Source organism: Montipora capricornis, chromosome 3, assembly GCF_036669925.1.
Source record: "Montipora capricornis isolate CH-2021 chromosome 3, ASM3666992v2, whole genome shotgun sequence".
Taxonomy (NCBI): Eukaryota; Metazoa; Cnidaria; class Anthozoa; order Scleractinia; family Acroporidae; genus Montipora; species Montipora capricornis.
The window spans coordinates 48,140,689-48,163,188 of NC_090885.1; the positions used below are offsets into that span (position 1 = coordinate 48,140,689).

Here is a 22,500-nt window from a genome sequence, read left to right on the forward strand (position 1 = left end):
TTCCATCCATGGCTTAAGTAACAACTTTGCTCCCACGCCACCAAGGGACAAGGAAAAGTCTCAATGTAAATAATTCTCGTAACTTGCGCCGTTCAAAACAGGAGTGACGCCAATGGTACCAACTTTGTTGTCCCAACAATATCCTTAAAAAGCAATTTTGCAGTTCAAAGTGTGTAATATAACATTAATTTTTTTTTAGCTGAAACAAAACAACTGGATATCATCGACCTTTATTGTTCCGGTTCCCGCTGTTGCAGTTCCGGATCCGGTTCCGGATTGCGGCTTTTCCAGACGCCCGATATTACTTAGCTTTTTATATATTCATAACTCAGATTTCTGTAATGCTTTTAATTTTTTTTAGCATATTTTACTTTTATATCAGGCGAAGAGCCATGACATGGATGTACTGATATCAAACCGTTATTACAAAAGCGGGTACTAATTACAGCGTGACACCAAACAAGTCTCAAACATCAAGGTGTAAACTAAAACGTGAGAAAAGTTTTGTAATGCTGCAATTGTTTGTTAAGTTCAGGTTTGATCTTATTTATATAAAAAGCTTCTTTGAGTTTTAAATCAATTGAGTTGCTGGCAGAATCCAGAATACTAAAGCACGAAGGGGAGTATTTGTTCTTACATAAAGGGGATGTGTTGAAATGCTTAAAAATATGCGAGTTTTTATCGCTTTCCGTGTGTTCCTTTATCCTGGTAGAAAAGTGGCGACTAGTTTCGCCAATATAACGGGAATTACAACCCGCACAAGAAAATTGGTAAACTACCATGGCTTTTACAGCAACATCATTATAGCATTATAGCACCGCGTGAAATGTAATGACTGATGGGAGAAATTTATAAAGAAATGGCGTCTTAAGTGGCCGAAGTTCTCTCTTCAAGCTCAATTTAAGTAGGGTATCTGGTCACAAAGTGCCAAATTGTAAGTGAAAAATAACGATAACATTATACTTTTTCAATCGAGGCGTTCAAAAGGAAAAATAAACCTGGAGAAACTGTTGGAAATTTGAGTTAAAATTCGAAGGATTTTTGAGAAATTTCGTATGGTAATTTAAAAATGTCGCATTCGCATAGTTAAATTTTCGTTTTTGTCCGTGTTATTGTTAACTTGTAAGCTTCAAAAGTTTGCTAATTTAGTAAATTCAAATACTGAGTCAGAATGGTTTGGAACAGGGAAACGGGTTTACTTGGAAATTTTGATTTACTGTGATTACCCCGAGCTAATGAGCCATTTTTCTCATAAATATGCATTTTTTTCATATTTCCGCGCCATTGAAGCTTGCTTTAGCGCCGCCCTTTGAGTTCCCTTGAGAGTAAGGGGGTACTTTCCACTTTACGACTGCTTTATATGGAAGCAATGAGAGTTATTTGTTGCGTGATCTTAAAAGGATGCGTTTATCGTTTCGCAGCTTACCATTCGTGAGAAAGGTAAATTTTTATCTAACAGTAACTTTAATAAGTTAAATCGATTCTCATCGCACTGCGATCAAGACAGGGAAGACAGAATTACGCGTCACTCAATTCAAGTTACGCGTCACTTTGACAGCTCTGTTTACGGCCGTTAAGACACATTATTAAATTCTCAACCTCGGATAATGCAATTCTTGTGCTCTGATTCGTTCACTCAATCTCGGTTATCAGCTCATATACTTTAGTTTGACCTTTTATGGTAAATGATTGCGCTTAGGGTTGCTACACTAAAAACGTTTACGCCAGAAAGCAAATTTCTTTCGGTATAAAGCAAAAGAAAAACGTTTTTGTGGAAAACGAAGCTTAGAGATATGCGAAAAGGTAAGAAATGTTTTTGTGATGAGCCTGCGTCTGTCTGACCACGAGGTATTACACAACATCGCATCTTCATCAACTTTTTTCGATTTCGCTAGGATTTCGCTTTTTTCGCTCGTATTTCGTACTTCTAAACTTTTGGAGTTTAAGGAATTTAATAAAACAATTATTCCATTCGCGCTTGTTGGATATGAGAGTGGTTATAGCCAACTCGGCGCTACGCGCCTCGTTAGCTATTTACCATCTCTTATCCAACACCCGCTCATGAAATAATTGTTAATTATTCGGTTTGAATAGGGGAGACGGGTGACGTAAGCTGCCGCTCCAGCCACTTATTACAAGATGATTTTAATAAGGAATAAGGTTGCGCATAAAGTTGTATCAGGCATCGCGCAAATGAACGATTCGCTAGGAAAAGGACAACCGGAACATGGCCTGCGTAGCTGGCGGGATATTTTATCGTGGGATTATTTAAACGCGTGCAAGTGAAGCGGCGAACCGTTGGTTTGGCATCGAGTTGAAAAGTTATCCCTTTTGGCTTCGCCCCTTCGAAGCTTAGCGTCTTTTCGCGGCTTTAATATGAAAGACAAACTCAATCTCCTCGTCTTACAAATAACGCGAATAACGCGCGAACAAGTTAAAATGTGCGATTTATACGCTAACTTTACTTCGTATATAATTCCTCCGGCGTCAAACCAACTCTATATGCGAAATCACCTTTTTCTCATGTAGCTTAAATTTCTCGGACTGAGCATAATTGGTGAGTTATAATATATAGAAGAATGTCACTGATCAAATAATTTGCATTCCTTTCAACTCTGCCAGAAACTAATTAAAGCCTGTCCAAACGGTAAATGTTTTACCGTAAACCATGCTAAATCATGTTTTAGGGTAAAACATGTCAATGTTTTACAGAGTGGCTAAACGGCATGAAACATCTTAAAACATGTTTTATCAAAACGAGTACTAATCTCCAGAAGCAAAGAATTGTAGCCCACTACATTACCCAGTGTGCTTCACTGTTCGACTCCTAGTTTCAACATGGCGTTGACGATGTGTAGCGGCTGCAATGCTCGTTAAATTGTTAGAAGATGACGAGAAAAGAGAAGGTAAACGAGGGAAGATTAGGAGCTGGATAAGGAGAAGAGAACAGAAACGATATTTCAACAATACCGTTCAGGAACTGATGATCGAAGATACTCCCAGCTATCGTGAAATGATGCTGATGACCCATAAAGATTTCGTAAAGATCCTGGAGCTTATTGAACCTGATATAACCTGTTATCAGGTAACTGGTGGTCATAAGGTCATAAGTGCAGCAGAGCTACTGACATTAAACAATTCGATTTCTTGCCACTCGAGAGACATACGGATCTTTGAGCTTCCAATTCCGTATCTCCAAATCTGCTGTTTGTTTGGCAACTTCACGACTAATAAGTTGCGAATGCAGCCCAATTATCTTTTTCTTGATCTCAGCAATCGGTATGTCCAGTTCTTCCTGAATTTTTTCATAAGCTTTGCCACGCTTATCCTTCATGTGATATCATAGTCTTTACTAAATATGTCCAATAGACAGGCGCTTTCCTCAAACATGTCGATAAGGATGCTCGTCTCTTCGTCACTCCATCTCCTTGTTCTAGCTTTATTTCCTTTCCGCTTTTGTTTAGGGTTATCTTCCATAACATTTTCTGACAGATCGACTAAAACGTCCTCTTCGTTCGTCATCTCGAGAAAAATGAGCGTGTGACGCGACAGAGCATCCTTTGATACAAACAATCCAATAGAGTCAGCACGCATGCGCGCATCAAGCACGTTTTAAGCATCTGTCCAAACGCGCAAAACATCCCTTACCAAATATGAGAACAAAAGAAATGTTTTAAGATGTTTTATCGAATGTTTGACAGAGTTCAATTCTTACCCAAAACGTTAAAACATCTTAAAACAAAACAAGGTGGCCAAACGGAAAAATGTTTTGTTATCCTACAATGTTTTAGCATGTTTTACGGTAAGACATTTACCGTTTGGATCGGCCTCAAGTGTGCGGAGAAGTTTGATCATCATCATGTCGCTTTCTATGCCGCCAGTGTAACGCGTCAGAAACGTATCAGAAACTGATTCATCATGCTGGATTCATGTCGCCAACTAAAGGGGTGTTTGAGACTTGAGGCCACATCAAAAATCATTAAAATGTCTGTGCTTGGTTTCAGCCGTAAGATCCATGCTCGTGAACCATGCTTGATGATTTCTCAGATGTGAATGATGTTAAATGAAACATGACAGGAACGAAGGCAAAATTTGTGAAATTCTCTGTCATTACAATTTAAAAAAGTGGTAATTACGTAAAATTGGTCGCAACGTGAGGTCTGCAGTCCACAAGAGGCTTAATAAAAATGTGTTAAAAACGCTCATGAAACAACATAACGAAGCCGCCACTCAAAGCGTGTTTCTCACTTGTGCGATAAGCACAAGCGTAAGCACAAGGATGAGAGCTTGCGACGTTTACGCAGTGAGACAAGCCGCGGAAAATTTGGCATACGCAAGCGTAGTAACGTCAGAGAACATCTAGTAAGATTCAAGATGGCGTGCGAATCTTCGTGCTTGTGCAAACTCATGCTGGTTCTCACTTGTGAAATAAACACAACCGTGAGATAAGCATGCGCTCAAGGGACGGAGAAAGTTTGCTTTCCTGCGCTTTACGCTTATGCTTATTTAACGTTTATTTCAAGCCGGTTCCCACAGTTTTTTTTATGTTTACGCTTTTGCTTATGCTTGTGCAAGTGGGAACCGGGCTTAAGCTGTCGCAAATCACATCGCAAATGAGATACATGATTTTGTATCAAACTATTCGGAGTGATCGGGTGAATTCGGAAATCTACTGCCTGCAAACTGCTTGTACATTTCATGGACAGTTATTTCCCTGGCCAGGGTCTTGCCATGATATGATTTACCATTATCGTTAATTTAGAACACTGTGAACCAGTTCAACGAGCCAGGCGGAATTTTTAACTCGGTGAATTTGCTATTGGCTTTTTGGTCTTCTGCAAAGCAACGATGTAAATGATATTGGACAACATAAAGTGCTCTTGGGATAAAAATACCAAAATGGTTATTACTATAAAGCTATTTGGACAAATTAAACATCGTCTGGTGTCCTATGAAGTTCATAATCTTCTCCAACGCTATCGTCATAATTTCTAACTTTCTACTCGGCTTCTGACTGTCTTCTCTTGTTACACACTCATTGTCTTTGTTTCACAGATTGCACTTTTACGTTATGGACGTTTCATATGTGGAGGCTCCCTAATTTCGGCCAACTGGGTAGTAACCGCTGCCCATTGCGTATCCGGAGACCAGTAAGTGTACTTCATATCTTAATCGATTTTGACTGTTTACTTAATAATAGTAATTATGCTTCATTATGTGTGATTTCTGCAATAAAAAACAAAAGAAAGAAAAAAACACACAGCGTCGAGGGAACCATTTAAATACAGATGACCACACTCCCCTCCCCTCCTCGTCCCCCTCGACACAGCCCCCAAAGACCAATTTTATGAACGTGTCTTCTGCAAGGCCATAATTTATTTATATAAGATCATTAAAATAAATGAAGCTGTACATGAAAATTGATCATTGATTGTTGAATACACTGCACTTCGCATCAAGGTGAATCAATTTATAGACGATAAATGAAACATTTTTGGTTTCAATGCAGGGATGCCAGTAGCTATCAGGTCGTGGTTGGCGATCATAATCGGAATATCAACGAAGGTACAGAGCAAAAGATCGCTGCCAGACGGATATTTGGTCATCCTTCTTACAACAGACCAAGCCGGTTTAACAATGATATTGCCTTGATTCAGCTCATGTCCAGTGTTTCGTTGTCCAAGCGAGTGAATCCCATCTGCCTGCCAAACAATGACTCGGATATTCTCACCGGTTCCAAATGCTTTATTACAGGTAATTATCGTATCTATATGGCGAACGTAAGCTAGGTAAGATGAGCAAGACACCCTCAGACTTCGAGCTGTAGATCTACTGAGCGAGTGACAACAAGCAACTTCCTTATGTAGCACACCCCTTTTAAACCTTGATGAACTTTATCAGCATACAATAAGCGGCACTGAGTTTCAAAGGGAGTCCTTGCTGCCAAGGTGATTGTGTGAACGTCGCTGTTTGTGAGCGCAAGGCTCTCATAAACTACGAGTATACGTAGACGTTGGATGCAAGTTTCATATGGCAGTCGCGAATCCTACAGCATGTATATATAAAGCTGGTTTTACATCCAGTAAAAAAGAAACATATTCCATTTATGGTGGTACAAACACTTATGCTTTCGAACTAATTCGAAGCATAACTTGCGAAATTACGGGGTAAGGTGGTCGCGCGGGTAGGAAAATAGTAATCTAGAGTGCATTCGTCATGTCATGGTTTTACGACTAAAATGCATACACAGTTTGATTAAAAAAAAAAAACAACAGTCGTCTGTGACTACGTACCTAAGACTTCTATGTATTTAAGTTATCACAGCGTTTTACCAGCCATTTCAAGAGTTTATTTCAATGCGTATTTGGATTTTCGGGAGACAAATGTTAGCCAATCATTATCTTGCATCACCAATTGTATCCCTGGAATGAGAAGTGCAACTTTACCAGGGTCAAGTTGCCGTTTGATATGATCTTGAATTTACGTCTTCGCACCTGTAACCGTTTCTCGCTGACACATTAGTCGGGACTAAAATTCAGATAAGGCATGGGAAGTCGGAGGCTGGTATTTCAATGATTATATTGACAACCTCAGTTCACACGTTTCAAAGTGAAATAGAGAATATTTGTACAGTTACCACACACTGAAACCTGGAGATATCCTAGCCCACCATGATCTGTTAGCAAGATAAGAACTGAACCCCTGGAAATCATGAAATAAATAAAGCTACAAATCGAGCACCGCAAGTAGTTCAAGAAGCCCTGCCGCTCGGGCCGCTGTGAGGATCAAAGCTGAAATATATAATCTTATAAATTAGTGTACTATTATTACTTTACCATTTTACTTCAAACCAGAATCAAGTTTTCAGAGTCAAGTTATAAATTAGTGTACTATTATTACTTTACCATTTTACTTCAAACCAGAATCAAGTTTGCTCATCAAATAATAATTACTATGATTTGAGTAGGTTATGATATCAAAAGAGCTCCAGCACTTTTGTCATAGCTTCCCATAGGGATAACTATAGTACACCCCGTGTTAGATAACCAATGTTCTGTATGTCAGGATGGGGAAAAATAGAGCATCCTGGAAGTTCACATCATACTTTACAACAAGCAATGATGCCACCCATTGACCAAGCGGAGTGCAGACGGAAGATTCAAGCAACAGGAGGTATGGTGGCATAGAGATTTTAATCAAAAGTGCTTCAAACAAGAGGTGATGCTTTCTCTTCCCTCTTCTGTAGTAGCAACAAAAAATCGGATTTTGTCAATCAGCAGAAACTCATCCTAGGCAAATGATCATTTTGCAAATTAAATACTGCATAATTAATTAGGAATATACAATGGAAAATAAGAATCTTATACAACATGGGGATGGGGAATTGCCTAAACAAAACAAGCCGACGAGTGTCGTTGCGTGAATCGTACGTTCTTGTTTGGGTCATATTTTTTTCATTGAGATAGAAGGTTTTTTACCATTGACCTTACATCAACGGTTACAATAAACATCTCTTGGGTGTATATCCCTTAGGTATTGTCACATTAACACCACAAATGCTGTGTGCGGGCGTAAAAAATACAATTTTGAGTGGTTGCCATGGTGACAGTGGAGGCCCGTACGTCTGTCTGAATGCCGACCAAAAGACTTACACATTACATGGAGCAGTAAGTTGGGGATCTCCAACTTGTAATTCCAGTCAGCTGTACACTGTATTTGCAAGAGTGACTCAGTTTCTTCCATGGATTAAACAACACAAGGAACATGGAGATGGTGAGGGAGGTTTGTCATCACAAATTGGTCCACATGGTCTTTTTTTGTATAAGTGCATACACAATCTTGTTGATATTCGTCCTTCTGCTTCCTGCTTGGCGCAGCACTATTAGGTGCAATCGCGTTTCATCCGCGAACGGTATCCAATTTATTCCTAAACGCTGCAAGACATCTACGTTTCAAAGATCGTTTTTTGTTAGAGCAGGTAGAATATGGAACCTATTAGCGACTCAACTGGACTTTAGTTCTGGTAATATAAACACCATTAAAGTGCCTATAACCCCAAGAGTTTTTTTGGGCCGGAAAAAATCTTTATTATTCACAAGATTCCGCAAAAAAAAATTCATTTGGTTGAAACTTTGATTTTTTGTGAATTTTCAAAGTAGACAAAAAACTCCCCCATTTGAAACATCACCGAGTGAAAAAACTATCAAATTGGGACTGGGTCGAGCACAATTCCTGACGTCCTACCAGGATTTGGTGATCAACAACCTTGCTCAACGAAGCTGCCTGATGCCTCGGGACAATCTTCAACGAAGATTGCCAAAAGATGAAGTTGGAGTTCGCGTCTTTCCAACTGTCTATACTCCGGCTGTACAGTCTGTAGAAGGCAGTGTAAAACCATCTGAAAGCGAGCGAAGCAAGAGGTAGCCTGCGAACGCAGACGTATTTCCGGCGGTCGTTTCTCTGCCCCGAAAGAAGAGACACTCTTCAACATTGGTTGGCGTTCTTCCTAGTGATGATGTAAACTATAAAAACACTCAGTGCTGTTTGTGCAATGTGACAAAACCCAGTTATTGAGTAAAAAGTTAAACACTGAATATTTCAAATAGGAGTGTGAAACAGAGTAGACCATCTTAAACTCTGTCGTCCGGCAGGTGTCATGTGGGTTAGCAGCGCGGGCTCTGTTATAATCTTGTTACTTTCAACAAAAAGGGTAGCTTGGTCATTGAGGTCTATGGCGAATTTTATGCAAGCGTTCGCCAGCTCCGCCGTTTCGCAATTTTGTTGTTTTTAGGCAATTCATTCTGCAAATACCTTTCTTCTTTCCTAACACTCACCGCAATGAAACTCAATTATTTTTACAGTGTTCGTTTTACATTAAATGTTCTTTTCAAGCGGATCCGGGAAACCCACCGAAGACATCCACCAAGATATGTATGAAAATTACGGGCCGTTTAATTGGTTCGTAGAGGGTTGTTGTCGAAATGGAATAAAATTTTTACTTTCTGCTCCGATTTCAACTTTCTGCATTGAAATGTACAATGTTCTGTATTGCGTATTTTTTTTACGTGTGTGTGTTACTCATGATCATTTTCTCCTAATTGTAATTACTCGGCTACACCTTTCTGATGTATTGTTTCCCTCCATTAGTAGCAACTCACTGTTGCAATGTGCTTTTTTCCAACAGGAAGTTCACCGCCGCCACCACGCACACCCCCAATCCCAGCAACCGTAGCCACACCTCCCTTACCGGTCACAACACCAGCAGGGAGTACTGGTGAGACATTGATCAAATTTTTGTTAAACAAAACAATTCTGCTAAGTGAATTTCTATCATAACCTATTACTGGGGTGTCAGTATTGCAATCCAAGACGGAAAATGGGTAATATTTCTCCGGTTTTGTTTTTCCTTTTTTTTTTTCAGTGTCAGAAAACGTCTTGCCTGTCACTCCCCTGCTAAGTGGTGTCTTTGTACATAGAGTCCTCTTTGCGTATTTTGTTAGGTTTTAGGGGGCTGGGGTAATGCGATCAACTTGATCGCCCGAACTTGCCTGGATTATGCATAACATCCACTTGGCCTTTTGTCATCCCATTGAAAAAAACACTCATAAAATATTCGCGGACCGGTCGATTTCTCTGAAAGTTGAAAGGGTGATTGCTAACAAATAGAGAAAGACTTTTAAAATAACTAGAAATTCCCGTGTTAAGCGTGAAAATTCGACGAAGAGGTAAATGAGACTAAATTTGTTGAGTGCGTTGCTATTTTTGTGTTTTGACTGTTGTGCAAATTTTGACAGAGAACAGTAAATTATGAAAAAATATCTACGGATAGATCGATAAAAAATCTTTAGTTTAGCGGTTACTTGAACATAAAGATGGAACGCATGACGAGAAATAATATTTTTGTTAATATTTGAAAGAAGAAAAATTTCGCGGGAATCAGGAAGCAGTGAAAATGAGTTAACAAATTTGCATACATGCGTTGAAATGTGATACGCGAGGGGACAGGAATGTTATTTCTCTGACAAATGATTTTGTCATTGTAGTGTAAAATGAAGTTTCTTTGGGAAGGCAACAATATTTCTTTAACTTCCAGGTTAATCCAATTTATTGCTACTACTTACTACTGCGAAGATTGTTCACAAGAAACTCACGCTTTTTGCGAATTTTGAGTGTCATAAAATTACATAATTTGCGTGACAATATATGCCTTTACTCTAACACAAAAACATTCAGATAGTAACCAACTTCATATTTATTAACCAATTTTTCTGCTTTTGCGCTTGTCAGCATTATGATCTGCGATAATTTGCAAGTCTAATTTTTTGTATCTCATAGATGTTCAGACATGGCCGCTAAACCTCGCGAATGTGTAAATAGGGTAGTAGGCAAATCGCGGGGGCGGGGTCTGGGTCGGGGTGTCTTTTTTTCCCATTTCTGTTTGTTTCATTTTTTGTCGTCATTTTCGTGTACTGTTATTTTCGAATGACTGTCATTTATGGTGGAAATTAGTCAAAAAAATTGAGGAACCTACGGAAGCTGTCAAAGCTCTTAAGGGGTATTTTAGTTTTTCATAAAATCTGACATTGTTTTTTTGTCTTTTCGAAAATCGAAGTTTGTTTTTCGAAATTAAGAGAATTTCCAAAATTGCTGAAATTGGAGTTTATGGAATACACGCAAACTACGATATTCACTTCTTTTAAAAAAAGAAACAGAATCACATTTCCACTATAATCGTCACGCAGACATGAAACTTTCTCAGTTGCTTGTTTGTTGGTGTTGTTGTCAATGTTGTTGTCTGATTTACCCCAAACGGTTTGTAATAAAGTCAGTCGCAGAGGAACTTGCTGGCCAATTCTATTCGGACGTCAACGGATCGAATCCAATATCACCATAAAAAACACAACAACCTTGAAGACAGTTTTGCGAAAACAAGCAAATCAGAACGTTGCGTTACGACCATCGTTGAATTGTGGCCATGTTCTGTTTTGTTTTAACTGTATTGCGGAGACAGTTTTTTGCGAAGTAAACATTAAAATGTGGTTTTAGAATGTGGAGCTCAGCGGCTCTTCAGTGTCCCTAGGAGTTAGCGTATATTCCCCGCAAAAACTCCAATTTTAGTCTGAGATTCTCTTAATTTCGAAAAACAAACAAAGATGTCCCTTTCGTAGCTTCCGTATGTTTCATATTTTTTTTGACTAATTTCCACCATGAATAAAGGAAAAATACCAAATATTACAGGAGAATAACAGCGAAAATTCAAACAAAAAAAATTGGAAAAAAAGAGACACCCGGCCCCGCGTTTTGGCTACTAACGTGTGAATAGTAGTTCACCCTGAAGTCAAAATAGATACGTTTCTCAGGAACCCGACAAAGATGGCTTCCTGACCCGACAGATGAAATGTAAATATTTAATTAAATATTACAAGACTAAAGACTAAAGACGCAAGTTTGTTGGCTAAAAAGTACATTGTTTTACTCTAAAAACGAAGAACGATTAACATTCTTTCCCGTAGTTCATTCATTGCACCTTTATGGTTACCTAGCACGTGATCAATTTCTTCCATCATGACCTTTCCATTCGTTTATAGAAGTCAGAGACTGCAGAAATAAATTTTCATGTTTTTACGATTGATTGTCATTAATCTTTCGATGAGAATTTGATTCAGAGTTACATATGAAACCATGTTATCTTTTTTTCTTGTCTTTTTCTGTTAACTCCTGGCTTTTGCGGTACTTTTTGGTGCAAACAATGTTTTGACCTGGCATCAGATTAGACTAACAAGAAGAGGAATTATGAAGCGGAAACAACATCTTCAGTCCTTTCTTAGTGTGTGCAATAAACGTTTGCTTAGTGCAACTGCAAGACATGCATGACATGCTGGAAAACGTCCGTCAGAGCAATTTGCAGTTAGTTTTTTGCACACTATTTATTTAAAGAAGAAACGAGTGAATTTTACTCAAGAGCGTGTTTTGTTATCTTTAAACTGAATTTATTACCAAACCTTAAAAAACTGAAAGACCTCAAAATGGGACAGGGCATTACAAAATAATTAAAACATGTGAACGTGTGAGCCAAAGGGCCTCTACTGGCGCGACATGTGGGTGACCCCTCAAATGGTCTTAATGACCACCGACTTGAAAAAAATTATCTGGAATGCTGCAGTTCAATACCACCCTATTCAGTGCCTTCTGTTGTGTAACACGTACCACAGGCAACCCAGTGTACCCTTTACGGAGCGTCTAGTTGTGAATCTACATTTGATATTGGTCAAGCAAATCACCTTGTAATCCTCAGGCAGTTATAATGATGGTTTAAAACAATCCAACCGATTCATAATCTTAGCGATGCCCATCACGGTTGCGGTCATCATCATTTCCAGTGACTGAAAATATATATCAGTTAACTTTTCGGGCTAAGAAGTGTCTGACTAATTTTCCACATAGATTTCTCTTACATGGTGGATATGATGTTTTATACATTTTATCGGATGTCATTGCCAGGTCTTTTGTTTACCAGCGTTACCGAGAGTACGCCAGATTCTCGCCATCAGGTCAAAAAACATTTTTGGAGTTAAAAAAAAAGTTCATTCTACCTCGATTTTAGCTGTAAAGTATCCAGCCTTCCTGTTCCTCTCCGGTCCTAATCACATTATGACAACATTTTTCTGTTTAGGCTGGTCGTGTGGCTTTGAAGACTCATCAATATGTAACTTTACGCAAGAAAAAAGTGATACGTTCGACTGGAGGCAGAATAAAGGGAGTACATCATCATCTAATACAGGACCCTCTTCTGGTCACGGAGGAAGTGGTTTGTCGAAATTCTACATAATTGATATATGCAATAGAATAGGGCCGAGCAAAATTATAGATGAATCATGAGTGGTGAAGAGGGAATCGAAGGGGGGAAGGTGTGAGATTTCGATTCATTCATTCTCTTGCTTCGGCACAAACCCTTGGGGGTTAAATTGCTTACATTGTCCAGACGGAGAAAAATTAAACGTTCATTCTTTTGCTTCGGCACAAATCCTAACCTTAGGGATGAGATTGTTTTTACTAAATTCTTTCTGCTGTCCAGATGGAGAAAAATTAAATAAAACTTCTTTATCAAGTTGCTTTTCTTGCCGCTCGAAATCTAAATGGCAACATTTTGCAAGAGAGACGTGAGTTTTTTCATTTATTATCATTCTTCATTCAATAAATGCGGGCGAAGTGGCATTTCTTAAACGCTTCGTTGGAGAGAAGTAGCCGGTGTCACGGCGTTTTGTGTTCCCTCGTGTTATCTGTTTCCCCGAACACTGAGCACTAGTGCTGTGTGTTCCCCCTTTCCTCCCCATCGAACATTTCAGTGCTAGTATTTTTTACAGGTCACAGGTCATTGTTTATTAATAAGTATCGTAAACATGCAAAAAAAGCTAACCTTAGGCCTATTAGGCCTAAACAAAAGTTTATAGTCCTAAGGTTAGCATTTATGAATGTTTAGGATACTTTCTGTATTCATATTCTGCGATCTTGCTTATCGTTATGGCTTGATTACGTTTCTTTACTTTCATATTTCTTTTGTTTTGATGTATTCTAAAGTCGGCAATTTTGAAGGGAACACGTAGCACTGAAATGTCATATGGGGAGGGAAGGGGGAATACACAGCACTAGTGCTCAGTGTTCGGGGGAACAGATAACACGGGGGAACACAAAACGCTATGACACCGGTCCGGGAAATATGAAATGTGAACAACACGAACACAATTACAAGACGGTGCTAAATTATTTGAAGGAATAAGACCACTGAGTGTCTGCATATTCAGATTATGGTGTCCGCAATGCGAGCGCCAGTCACCTGGAGATAATTGACTCGCTTCGCGAAAAATGACACTCCTACACCTTCCCACTTGTGCGCATCACATAAAGTGAAATGGTGAGAAAATTCCAATTTTGTATTTACAGGATACTACATGTACATAGAAACGTCTTATCCTCGACAATATGGAGATTATGCGACACTGATCAGTCCTGTGCAGAAATTCAGCAAAATAATGTGCCTGACATTCTATTACCACATGTATGGTTCGGCCATTGGGAACCTGACTGTGTCTATCGATGGCGAAGTTAAATTCTTTAAGGCTGGTAACCAAGGCAACCAGTGGGTTGAGGCGAAAATAAACATAGATGTCTGCGGAGACCACCCGGTATTATAATAGATGTAATAAACAAATAGATTCCATGTTGTTGTGCGTCTGATCTGTTCAGTAATAGATCACCGATAAAGTCAAAATGTGACAAAAAGTGGCACACGTGGCGATAGCCTCGTATGTCGCTGATGTTCTACAGAACCACATTTTGACGTCTTCTGTCTTGTGTCTGTGCTCTAATTTAGGTGAAACCAAGTCAAAAGGCGTTCATCATTTAGCTTATTATATCATATCCTGTAGTGTAAACTGCGCTTGTCACGAATGATTAGCCTCTTACTAACCGAGCGCGAGGGCCGTACCGGAGAATATTGGCCCGAGGTCGTGGAAGGATGCGCTAGGTCTGTAAAAAATGACCGAGGGCCAATAGAGACCTTTTTCATAATGGCGGCTAAGTAAAATATCTTTTATTTTAATATTTATAAGCCTTTTTAGCCTGGCTACGATAAGCAAAAGAATATTTGTTTCAAAATGAGGAAAATAGGTCTAATTAACATAAGTAAAAAAGAATGTAGAGGAGGTCGTTATTTATGAGAGTGGTCTATTCCCCAGTACGGTTCCCGAGCAAGTGAGGTTAATAAGTTGTTTATTATATGGCATTGTTTCTTTGAGCGATTGGGCGCTTCTCCGCTTGGTGAATGTTTGTAATTTGAACGGTAGCCTTCTTACACGTAAAACTAAATTCCACTTTCTATTATCATACTGTTGTGATAAAACAAATTACGCTATTTCAAAACCTTTTGTGTTTCGATCAATTTGAATTTCACTGGATAGAGAAAGAAATACAGAAACGGACAGATTCCATACTGTAAACCAGCTAATCAGAGTTATCCATTTAGCCTGAGAATTGCTTGCCACATAATAAAGGATTATTAATGCTCTTTCTATGTTAAAACGCGTTTAGAAAATGGTCTATATTCTATATTCGGCTACACTTGGACTAAATCAGCCTCTTTCCCAGGCCTTTAAACGGGTAAGAGCAAGAAGCTATTACGGGCAGAGCGCGATAGCGCAAGGCGTGCTCAGGGAATCTTCCCGATCCGCTCTACGAATGACGTCACGTTTGATTTCACATGAGGACGACTGGGAACGAGGCTGGGACTAAATAAGTTACCATTAGACTTTTGACGAAAGACAATCTACTACTCTGAAGAAGTGACAGTTGATCACTGTGCTGCGTGAGAGCGCAGAAATAAGGAATGCATTACCCAAATCAATTTAAATCGAGTTGTCATGCTCTCGTGAAGTCCTTGGCCCTCTCCATCAGGTAGAAAGTTTCTTAAAAAAACCACGTTTTTGAGAAAATGTTTCTTAAATCTCGTTTTTGCGAAACGGGAAACCGCAGACAACAGTTTCACAACTTGTCTCTCTCTTTGAGATGTTGCACCATGTCTTCAGAGAACAAACAAGAAAAAAGGATTTTGGTAAAAGTCAAATTTCAAGATGTCATTTGCCGTTTGTCGTAAACGGCTAAATCTCGTTATAGATCAATTGTCCAAAACAATGACCTTTTTAAACCATTGCAGGTTATATTTACAGCAACAAGAGGAAAGACATACACCGGCGATATTGCTATTGACGATATCTCTCTAAAGCAAGGGTCCTGTACCCTGGGTGAGAAAAATTTGTTTTTATTTTGGCACACTTCTACAGCATTTTGGCCATTAACTTTATAACGAAACTACGAGTAACTGCTTTTCTGGAATTTGGAATACCGATTTACACATCATTCACTTTACATTTCAAACTTACGGAAAGTTAGAAGACATCTAACATGCCATTTCTGCAACTGTACATGTTCAACCCGACCACGGTAAGCACGAGTCAGTAAGGAATTGAATGCATTTACAGATATTATGATGTAAAATGTTAACTGCTCTGACTGACTTTTTCTCAAACAAAATTTTTCACATAAAAATTAATATTTTTTTCTAGGTACGACTCCACCACAGCTTCCTAAAGGTGCGAATGAATAGAATTTATTGCATGTATTGAGTCAGCGGTTGTTGTAACACCATGTTTATTAGAGGTCCATCCACTACAATTACATATTGGCTGTGTGGTCTCGGACGGGTGTTTATGGAGTTTACTATGCACGGAGTTTGTGCCATCCATCGATTCCTCGGTATTTGCCTTTTTTTCTTTCCAAAACAATTTACCACTTTCGTTCGCGACATTTTGAGACCATCGAAATGATCGAAATAAACACAACAGATTTAGCCAAGTCAAATTGCGGGAAATTGAACCAGTGAGGGCGTCGAGGCATAACTTAAGCTGGTGGCAAAAGCAGGACCTGGGACCGAAAACTCTTGCTCTTAGACAGCCGTCTACACTTATTTGCGTATATCGGAAAGGCTTGGGATTGTTCTTTTGCTTACATCGATACCTTCTTTCCTGATTGTAGTCCTCAAGTGCAGCTTCGACAATAGCACCTGTGGCCTTAAACAGAGCAGGAATGATACGTTTGACTGGACGCGACATAGAGGGCCTACCCCCTCTTCTTTCACAGGACCTTCGTCAGATCACTCCTCTGGAAATGGTGGGCAAACATTATTTACGTCATCCCTAAATCTACAAACACCCTACTCTTTAACGTCTTTTCTAGCACGAGCCGATCCCAGGTATAATTAATGGTAATAGGAATGAGTGGAGTGCGATTTGTTTATCACGAGTATGATTACAGACCGAATTGGACGACACGAAGTCCTCTTATCAATTAATCATAAAAATTGCAATTTCCGAGAAAAGAAGAAGGCCCAAGTTATAAAAGAAAGGTAAAATGCGCACTCAAAGACTGACAATGGAGGCCTCAATTGTTTAATGTAGTTCTGAAAGAAACAAAGAAAGAAAGTCCCAATTTAGGAGTCTGTAAAGTTTCTATCGTGATTAAAATCGTGCAAGGTTGTGATCGCTTGATTTAAACTACAACTTTGACTGTGATTGGGTTCAATTGAACTCTCTGATAACAATGAAACTGTTCGATAAAAACTTGGCAAGTGAATTAGTGGACAATAGCAGGTTTTTAAACCAATTACAATCGAGGAAATTGTAATTATTATGATTAAGGCCGCTACCTGTTGCCGTACCTAAAATGAACTCATTTCCTTACAAACACTTCATAGCCTCTAGGTGGCCGTCTAACTCATATATGGAAAATCGAAGTAGCCTGCGTAAAGACATTTTTTAAATCTGTAAATATTGAAACGTTGTCTTCGCAGGATATTACATGTACATTGAAGCTTCAAGTCCTCGAAGGCAAGGCGATTACGCGGTTTTAAGCAGCCCTGCGCTTCTATCCACTGGTAACACGTGCATAACATTTTACTACCACATGTATGGTTCCGCCATGGGCAAACTGACAGTGAATGTTAATGGTAGAGTTCTGTTTAGAAAAAGTGGTAACCAAGGCGACAGGTGGATCCTAGCCGAATTCGACAATTATATCGTCGGAGTGTACAAGGTAAGACAAAACTTGCTCCTCAACTTAGATTTGACGTTAATGTGACGATAAAAGGATGAAATATTTTAGTTTTCTCAAAAGTTGGATCCGCTATATTGGATTGTATCTCATACTGTAAATGCTATACAGTGATATATTAAATTGACTATTTTGTAAAGAATGAGTCAGCGACTTCAGTTAAAGGAACCAATAGGCTTGCCTATAGCACTGAAGAATAGTGCTACCTTAGTCTTTACCATTATCGCTACTAAACGAATATTTTGAAAACACCACAGGTTGTATTTAATGCGACAAGAGGAAGTAGCTTCCAGAGTGATATTGCTATTGACGATGTCATCGTAAGGCCAGGGTCTTGCTTCTCAGGTACGCAAAATTAAGATATTTCTTATATATATATAGATTTATACTTATTTATTTATTTATTTACAATGCGTGTGAAAAGCTGTACTTTTTTTAAGTTTCCATTATACTGACCTGGAAACTAGACTGACGTCTGGCTCTATTTTGTTTTTGTCGTCTTATTCACTGAGAAGCCCTTGTCTCGAGCCCAGCCAGATCTCGAGCTCATGCAACACCATCAGTGTGTGGCTTCTTTACCGTTCTACAGTGTTTACCCTGAAAGTTGCATGGTCTGGCCAGAGAGTCGAACCCAAGTCCACCCCCGGCCAAATGTTAATCAGAGGAGCCACTGTTTGGCAGGCGAGAGCGTGGTCAAAGAAAATTGCTGCATGGCTGTTAGATAAATCGAATGTGATCGTTACTGTTTGATCTGTTGATTCAAACAATACAGCTCTTAAATCAGCGTGCAAAATATGTGTTGGTATACAAACAATAGCACACTATAAAGATATTGTCGCTCTACAAATGTTTCAACATTGTTAGCACAAAAAAGCTTCTCATCTGGACACGTCAGAAGTTGAAACATGTCGATACGTTCTCTCTAAATCTATTCCCGAAAGACAGAGGCTTGCTACAGAAGGCAGTGAACAAAAAGAGCGATATTGATATTGACGGTATCTCTCTAAAGCAAGGGTCCTGTACCCTGGGTGAGAAAAATTTGTTTTTATTTTGGCACACTTCTACAGCATTTTGGCCATTAACTTTATAACGAAACTACGAGTAACTGCTTTTCTGGAATTTGAAATACCGAATTACACATCATTCTCTTTACATTTCAAACTTACGGAAAGTTAGAAGACATCTAACATGCCATTTCTGAAACTGTACATGTTCAACCCGACCACGGTAAGCACGAGTCAGTAAGGAATTGAATGCATTTACAGATATTATGATTTAAAATGTTAACTGCTCTGACTGACTTTTTCGCAAACAAAATTTTTCACATAAAAATTAATATTTTTTTCTAGGTACGACTCCACCACAGCTTCCTAAAGGTGCGAATGAATAGAATTTATTGCATGTATTGAGTCAGCGGTTGTTGTAACACGAATGTTTATTAGAGGTCCATCCACTACAATTACATATTGGCTGTGTGGTCTCGGACGGGTGTTTATGGAGTTTACTATGCACGGAGTTTGTGCCATCCATCGATTCCTCGGTATTTGCCTTTTTTTCTTTCCAAAACAATTTACCACTTTCGTTCGCGACATTTTGAGACCATCGAAATGATCGAAATAAACACAACAGATTTAGCCAAGTCAAATTGCGGGAAATTGAACCAGTGAGGGCGTCGAAGCATAACTTAAGCTGGTGGCAAAAGCAGGACCTGGGACCGAAAACTCTTGCTCTTAGACAGCCGTCTATACTTATTTGCGTATATCGGAAAGGCTTGGGATTGTTCTTTTGCTTATATCGATACCTTCTTTCCTGATTGTAGTCTTCAAGTGCAGCTTCGACAATAGCACCTGTGGCCTTAAACAGAGCAGGAATGATACGTTTGACTGGACGCGACATAGAGGGCCTACCCCCTCTTCTTTCACAGGACCTTCGTCAGATCACTCCTCTGGAAATGGTGGGCAAACATTATTTACGTCATCCCTAAATCTACAAACACCCTACTCTTTAACGTCTTTTCTAGCACGAGCCGATCCCAGGTATAATTAATGGTAATAGGAATGAGTGGAGTGCGATTTGTTTATCACGAGTATGATTACAGACCGAATTGGACGACACGAAGTCCTCTTATCAATTAATCATAAAAATTGCAATTTCCGAGAAAAGAAGAAGGCCCAAGTTATAAAAGAAAGGTAAAATGCGCACTCAAAGACTGACAATGGAGGCCTCAATTGTTTAATGTAGTTCTGAAAGAAACAAAGAAAGAAAGTCCCAATTTAGGAGTCTGTAAAGTTTCTATCGTGATTAAAATCGTGCAAGGTTGTGATCGGTTGATTTAAACTACAACTTTGACTGTGATTGGGTTCAATTGAACTCTCTGATAACAATGAAACTCTTCGATAAAAACTTGGCAAGTGAATTAGTGGACAATAGCAGGTTTTTAAACCAATTACAATCGAGGAAATTGTAATTATTATGATTAAGGCCGCTACCTGTTGCCGTACCTAAAATGAACTCATTTCCTTACAAACACTTCATAGCCTCTAGGTGGCCGTCTAACTCATATATGGAAAATCGAAGTAGCCTGCGTAAAGACATTTTTTAAATCTGTAAATATTGAAACGTTGTCTTCGCAGGATATTACATGTACATTGAAGCTTCAAGTCCTCGAAGGCAAGGCGATTACGCGGTTTTAAGCAGCCCTGCGCTTCTATCCACTGGTAACACGTGCATAACATTTTACTACCACATGTATGGTTCCGCCATGGGCAAACTGACAGTGAATGTTAATGGTAGAGTTCTGTTTAGAAAAAGTGGTAACCAAGGCGACAGGTGGATCCTAGCCGAATTCGACAATTATATCGTCGGAGTGTACAAGGTAAGACAAAACTTGCTCCTCAACGATAAAAGGATGAAATATTTTAGTTTTCTCAAAAGCTACTCGCACCGTCTTGGATCCGCTATATTGGATTGTATCTCATACTGTAAATGCTATACAGTGATATATTAAATTGACTATTTTGTAAAGAATGAGTCAGCGACTTCAGTTAAAGGAACCAATAGGCTTGCCTATAGCACTGAAGAATAGTGCTACCTTAGTCTTTACCATTATCGCTACTAAACGAATATTTTGAAAACACCACAGGTTGTATTTAATGCGACAAGAGGAAGTAGCTTCCAGAGTGATATTGCTATTGACGATGTCATCGTAAGGCCAGGGTCTTGCTTATCAGGTACGCAAAATTAAGATATTTCTTATATATATATAGATTTATACTTATTTATTTATTTATTTACAATGCGTGTGAAAAGCTGTACTTTTTTTAAGTTTCCATTATACTGACCTGGAAACTAGACTGACGTCTGGCTCTATTTTGTTTTTGTCGTCTTATTTACTGAGAAGCCCTTGTCTCTAGCCTAGCCAGATCTCGTGCTCATGCAACACCATCAGTGTGTGGCTTCTTTACCGTTCTACAGTGTTTACCCTGAAAGTTAAATGGTCTGGCCAGAGAGTCGAACCCAAGTCCACCCCCGGCCAAATGTTAATCAGGGGAGCCACTGGTTGGCAGGCGAGAGCGTGGTCAAAGAAAATTGCTGCATGGCTGTTAGATAAATCGAATGTGATCGTTACTGTTTGATCTGTTGATTCAAACAATACAGCTCTTAAATCAGCGTGCAAAATATGTGTTGGTATACAAACAATAGCACACTATAAAGATATTGTCGCTCTACAAATGTTTCAACATTGTTAGCACAAAAAAGCTTCTCATCTGGACACGTCAGAAGTTGAAACATGTCGATACGTTCTCTCTAAATCTATTCCCGAAAGACAGAGGCTTGCTACAGAAGGCAGTGAACAAAAAGAGCGATATTGATATTGACGGTATCTCTCTAAAGCAAGGGTCCTGTACCCTGGGTGAGAAAAATTTGTTTTTATTTTGGCACACTTCTACAGCATTTTGGCCATTAACTTTATAACGAAACTACGAGTAACTGCTTTTCTGGAATTTGAAATACCGAATTACACATCATTCTCTTTACATTTCAAACTTACGGAAAGTTAGAAGACATCTAACATGCCATTTCTGAAACTGTACATGTTCAACCCGACCACGGTAAGCACGAGTCAGTAAGGAATTGAATGCATTTACAGATATTATGATTTAAAATGTTAACTGCTCTGACTGACTTTTTCGCAAACAAAATTTTTCACATGAAAATTAATATTTTTTTCTAGGTACGACTCCACCACAGCTTCCTAAAGGTGCGAATGAATAGAATTTATTGCATGTATTGAGTCAGCGGTTGTTGTAACACCATGTTTATTAGAGTTCCATCCACTACAATTACATATTGGCTGTGTGGTCTCGGACGGGTGTTTATGGAGTTTACTATGCACGGAGTTTGTGCCATCCATCGATTCCTCGGTATTTGCCTTTTTTTCTTTCCAAAACAATTTACCACTTTCGTTCGCGACATTTTGAGACCATCGAAATGATCGAAATAAACACAACAGATTTAGCCAAGTCAAATTGCGGGAAATTGAACCAGTGAGGGCGTCGAAGCATAACTTAAGCTGGTGGCAAAAGCAGGACCTGGGACCGAAAACTCTTGCTCTTAGACAGCCGTCTATACTTATTTGCGTATATCGGAAAGGCTTGGGATTGTTCTTTTGCTTATATCGATACCTTCTTTCCTGATTGTAGTCCTCAAGTGCAGCTTCGACAATAGCACCTGTGGCCTTAAACAGAGCAGGAATGATACGTTTGACTGGACGCGACATAGAGGGCCTACACCCTCTTCTTTCACAGGACCTTCTTCAGATCACTCCTCTGGAAATGG

General features: G+C 39.2%; 1 protein-coding gene across 2 annotated transcripts in view; it reads left to right on the forward strand.

Annotated features, from left to right (window-relative positions):
• Nucleotides 1-22,500, forward strand: part of LOC138043298 (MAM and LDL-receptor class A domain-containing protein 1-like) — a 59,877-nt gene that overhangs the window by 6,712 nt on the left and 30,665 nt on the right. Inside the window, exons 3-20 of one of the 2 annotated variants that reach the window (XM_068889506.1) lie at nt 5,056-5,150; nt 5,510-5,754; nt 7,066-7,173; nt 7,534-7,782; nt 9,185-9,274; nt 12,674-12,808; nt 13,942-14,183; nt 15,710-15,797; nt 16,119-16,145; nt 16,588-16,722; nt 17,402-17,643; nt 17,919-18,006; nt 19,011-19,037; nt 19,481-19,615; nt 20,295-20,536; nt 20,804-20,891; nt 21,896-21,922; nt 22,365-22,499. In XM_068889506.1, coding sequence (XP_068745607.1) covers nt 5,056-5,150; nt 5,510-5,754; nt 7,066-7,173; nt 7,534-7,782; nt 9,185-9,274; nt 12,674-12,808; nt 13,942-14,183; nt 15,710-15,797; nt 16,119-16,145; nt 16,588-16,722; nt 17,402-17,643; nt 17,919-18,006; nt 19,011-19,037; nt 19,481-19,615; nt 20,295-20,536; nt 20,804-20,891; nt 21,896-21,922; nt 22,365-22,499 — 2,398 coding nt within the window. The remainder of the gene's footprint in view (nt 1-5,055; nt 5,151-5,509; nt 5,755-7,065; nt 7,174-7,533; nt 7,783-9,184; nt 9,275-12,673; nt 12,809-13,941; nt 14,184-15,709; nt 15,798-16,118; nt 16,146-16,587; nt 16,723-17,401; nt 17,644-17,918; nt 18,007-19,010; nt 19,038-19,480; nt 19,616-20,294; nt 20,537-20,803; nt 20,892-21,895; nt 21,923-22,364; nt 22,500) is intronic. The other variant, XM_068889507.1, reaches the window with a different exon arrangement.